At 35.4% G+C, this 5,000-nt stretch overlaps 1 protein-coding gene across 1 annotated transcript in view; it reads left to right on the top strand.

The window, feature by feature from the left end:
* Positions 1–5,000, top strand: part of LOC125031051 (cullin-associated NEDD8-dissociated protein 1-like) — a 24,988-nt gene that overhangs the window by 1,221 nt on the left and 18,767 nt on the right. The window contains exon 2 of the mRNA XM_047621488.1: positions 3,346–3,515. Within this exon, the coding sequence (XP_047477444.1) occupies positions 3,346–3,515 (170 nt within the window). The remainder of the gene's footprint in view (positions 1–3,345; positions 3,516–5,000) is intronic.

Here is a 5,000-nt window from a genome sequence, read left to right as displayed (position 1 = left end):
TTGTATTGTGTACAATATTGATGCACTAAGGTAAACCAAAGATGATATTCTTGTAAAGGACAAAACATAATCTGCAAAAACAAATGATAATGCCACAAATAAAGGAAAATGAATGCGGAAGCTTGGTATTCCTGTGCTTCAGCTCCATCTTTCCATGCTTACCGAGATGAAAACAATGTTTCCTAAGGGGTATTGGGGGGCAGAGCCCACCATCAACCCTCACCTTGGGCAATGCCCATAGGGAATACCCAGTCATGGCAACTTCAAGTCTTGAATTAATTTTATGACATGGGGTTGGGGACATCTGTACTGTAAAACATTACCATTTATGAATTTATATTAGTACTTTTATTATAGTTTACATGGGATACAGCATATATAAAAACTGCCATAGATTTAGCTGATCTATCAATAATATGCATTGTTCACCTTGTATTATACAGCAGTCAGACACTGGTGTTTCACCTTTAAATCCAATTGAAACTTGATATGACATGACCTGTGGCTTACAAGTTCAGACCCAGACACCATGACATCTGTGCCACATGCTTTAGCAAAGGACAGTAGACCTTCACTGCACATATTCTATCAAGAGAGCTTGGACTGGTTCCTTATTTTACTGTAAATCACTAAGATGTCTATAAGCTCTTATCATGCCAGATCAAAAATGGTGGAGTTATGTTGGCTGTTGCTGAAGTGCCAGCAGGTGCAGGTCATGCTCATCAGGGGAAGGCCAGTAGTGGATGTGCAGGTGTTTCTGACCTGTTGCTGCAGAGTATCTTTTGACATTCTTGGTGAGCATGTCTTGTTGTATGTGCCTGATAAGCTACCACCAGAGAGGACCTGTCAGAATGCATAGAAGAAAATCAAACACATGAGAAGAAGCAGAAATGATGTCAGTGCAAGTGTGTAAAATAAGAAAAAGACAAATCCCTATTATCAGAGGTATTTAGTATGCGCAGGCCATGTTTCGTAGAGGTTGATTTGTGCTTATGCGGTAGTCTGAAGTTAAGATAATGTTACCAGGTAGTAAACATATGCCTCCGCATGTTGTCTTGTCACATCATCTGGTGCAATTCGAGAATTCTTCGTGATGTCCCATCATGTCATCCAGCACCAAGGGGTTTAAACATTTATCCAAATAGCTGTAATGAAAATGAGATGTTATAGTACAGATGGCATGGGGACTGGCAATCACTGTACATGCCTTGTTTGTGAGTAGCATTTACTAGAAGCACAAGCATATATTTACATAAGGACTTGACTAAGATAGGGAAAACATTATGACAAAGAAAAAAAATCCACTCACTGATATGATGTAATCTGAGCGGGTACAGTATAACATCACAAGTGAAGAAAATAGGTTGCAACAAATGCTACTCCTTATCTTGCCTTGCAGCCAACAACTTACCTGTGAGCTAACCCTGCATAAACTCTGTCACTCACTTAAACAGGCACTGTGCCTTAAATGTCTTCTCGATTTCAAATAAGGGAAATATGTGATTGTTTGCAGGTTGGGATGGAGCTCTTAATTAGGGAAACATGGCAGTTGGTGGAGGTCTGGGAGTGAAGCCCCCGGGTTAGGAAAGCTTTTGTTCCTATGGTGATTTTTTTTTGGACTCCCAGGGTCCCCAAGCTTGTTGTCTGGAGTAATGGTGATAGCCTCAGAGGGGTGCAGTCACTTGGCAAACAATTATATTACATTTTTCTATTTTATTTTTATTTTTTTTTGCGATGCATTCTCAATGAATACAAATTTCCTGGAAGAAGATGGGAGTTTCTGAGAGTGGAAACTTATTGTTTGGAATCGGATCCAGTATAATTACGAAGAAAATCATGACACGATAAAGACCTTGGAAATAAATAACTGCAGCACCATAGTTCTGCCTTTTTTTTTTATATTACTACAAGTTGTTTCCCGTACTTATGGAATGTTTATCTATTTTAGGTTATTATTAGACATAATGATCTGCAAAATGTGAGCTCTGAGTGAGTTGAATACACAACCTTGTTTATTTAAGCAGAGATTGTTCATTAGTTGTATGTCATTAGATGGCATTAATTACATGCTTCTTTTCTGAAGCAGAAGTGGTTGGTTTGTTTTGCTAATTCCTCTAAATTTTCTTGTACATATAATAAATAACATAATGATAATGATAATAATAATAGTAGGAATCGTCCCTTTTTATTATTATTTGTAATGCCAGTTGTATTAAAAATCTTGCAGATAGCAGCTCATGGGAGAATCAATTGTATTTAGATTTTAATTTGCTATAACATAATTAGTTTTGATTATTTCAAAAGAAAAAATTACAATCCTTCCAGAGCGACTGATGTAGACTAATGAATACATTTGTCTAAGTGCAGGTAATATTAAGTTTTACTTTGTGGGCTTGGAAGAAAATTAACAGAAGGTGTGTGGGTATGCAAGTCCTATTTGGCATCCCTTGCCTCTCACAGGCCATTGTCATTCATTGACTGTGGACCCAGTTAGTGTATCTGGTTACTACATTGAGTAAAAAGTCAAAACTTCAATGCAACCTTCAACCTCTTTTGTAACGTCAACTCCAGCCAATATATCAATGCTGTCTACAATTGCCAACCATAAAGTTTTCTAGAGACTTTAATTTTTCAAAATGTGCATACCTGTAAGGGTTATATTGTACTCTTTAGCCTACTGTGAAGTGGTTAATTCCCTTACTCTCTGGAATTCTTACTGTCAGGTTTATCATTACAATAACATCTTGTAAACGGAAGAGGGACAGGGTTTGTATTAAGAAAAAAATTGTTTCAGATATTGTACTTTTCTTCATTATAATTTCACCTACTTTTCTTTTAATATTTCTTTGCTAAGTCCCAGAGGTGCTGGAGTAAGGAAAGTTGATTTGTTGTGCTGTCTAATAAACTGAAGCTTGTTTTAAAGCAAATAAGTCTTAAACACTACCTCTATATCTATTTTTTATGTTCTCTCTCTTTTAGACAAAGGCCCATATAGGTGTGCAATAGATTCTTAAAAAAAGGAAAAGGATAATGCAAAGTTGTAAGAGGGTGAGGGCTGTGAAATAAGGAACATTTATTCCTATTAGCTTTAGCTCAACATAAAGTTTCCAAGTAGGCCGTATAATGCAATCACAGCATGAATTTCTTGTTTTGATTGAAGATATGTTTTGGGTAGGTCAGAAAAAGAATTACAAATTTTTTGTTGTTGTTTATACTTTATTCTTGTTCTTCCTTTGCATCTTATTCACCCTGTCTTCAGCTAATTCAGCTGGTGGTTTGGCCTTAAAAATCTTATTAAAGATAAAGTATTCGTACCTTTCCATTAATATCTTCCAATATCCACAGATGACCAGTACGGATAAGGACTACAGGTTTATGGCAACAAATGATCTAATGACAGAACTCCAGAAAGATTCCATCAAGCTTGACGACGATTCCGAGCGCAAAGTTGTGAGAATGCTGCTGAGATTACTGGAAGACAAAAATGGAGAAGTACAGAACCTGGCAGTTAAATGGTGAGTAAAGCTTAAGTGAAAGACCTGGTTGAAAAAAAAGAAGATAAATTTAGACTGTTGAGTCATTGCAAGGTCACCCTGCAAGTGGAGGGTTTGTCGAAGGAAGCTGTGGATAACATATACTTTAGAATCAGGATGCTCAGGATGATTTGTGTATGCTGAGATGGAGAAGGGGAATTTGAATAGTGACTTGGCTGATTTGAAGCTTCCATTCATGCAGTTGATGTAGAATTTATTGCTTTGATTTTGATTGATGTTAATGATAATGTTTAGTTGCTTCTGGTGAATGCCAAGGAAACATTTGATCCAAGATTACTGTAAAGGTCAGACATGACAGTATGGCAAATTAAGAATAGATATATAATAAATATCAATTATATCCCAACATTTCTCTGTCTTACATTACTGGTAAGATTGGAGTGATTTTCTTTCCTTTATATTCTGCCACTGCTGTATTTGGCACACATGTTGATTTTTTTTTATTGCCTGTATGTAAAAGCCCTTAGTCATGTGAAGGGATTATTTTTAGTGTAGTCATGTAACATATCCCACAGGCTGAAATCTCATGGTAACTCATAGATAGAAGTTGATCTTAAGAATCTGTAATCCATTTGCTTGAAAATTGTGATTGCCAAACCTTGAAAACTTAAACCTTGGAAATCCTTTTTTGCATGTAGTCGTCCTTTTTTAATATTTGTATATTTTTAAGATTTATCATATGATCATTATATTGTATGAGGACTGAATGCTGGTGGTAAATGATATATAATTTGTATTTGCATAGGAGGCTTTCATTTAGACATGATGCAGACCTCAAGAGTACACAGTACAGAAATGCATCCTTACAGAAGCTAATTTAAAGACATATTAATATGTCAGTAACTATATAAACACCTCCTCTCTTGGGGGAAAGGCATAAAACAGAATTAAGGTATTTGGCTATGACGGACTTGTGTTAGATTTAATAGTCTTCCTTTCATCCAACAAAAGTTCTGTGCTGTAATTGTTGCTACTTTATAGTATAAATATGGTGACTTTTCAGTGGGATTCAAGTACTGTAACATGCTGACACTTTCTTTAGCTAAATAAATAGGCTGTTTCAACATTGATTCAAAGGTGTATTTTATGTATGAAGGATTTTCATGGGGAACATCATGTGAAGTTTTGTTAAATCTTGCAGTTGAATTTAATATCTGTATTTCAGTCTTGTCAATGTTGATTAAAGAAAAAAAAAATGTGCTAATCATGAGAGATAAAACTTGTCAGGTTGGGTGATTTGAAGTGAAAATATGCCACTCAAGATCCTTAAAGTTATTAGGGAATCAAGCTCGTCCTCTAGCTTTTACATTCCAAATAATGTGAAAGTGATTTGTTTACTTGTTACTTTTTTATTGTATTTTACCCTTATTTATATTATGATAATTATTATTATTGTTGTTAACATCATCATCATCATGTTATTATTATTGTTATATTTGTTGTAAC

Source organism: Penaeus chinensis, chromosome 12 (genome assembly GCF_019202785.1).
Source record: "Penaeus chinensis breed Huanghai No. 1 chromosome 12, ASM1920278v2, whole genome shotgun sequence".
NCBI classification, from domain to species: Eukaryota; Metazoa; Arthropoda; class Malacostraca; order Decapoda; family Penaeidae; genus Penaeus; species Penaeus chinensis.
This window is presented reverse-complemented; position numbering and strand designations above follow the sequence as displayed.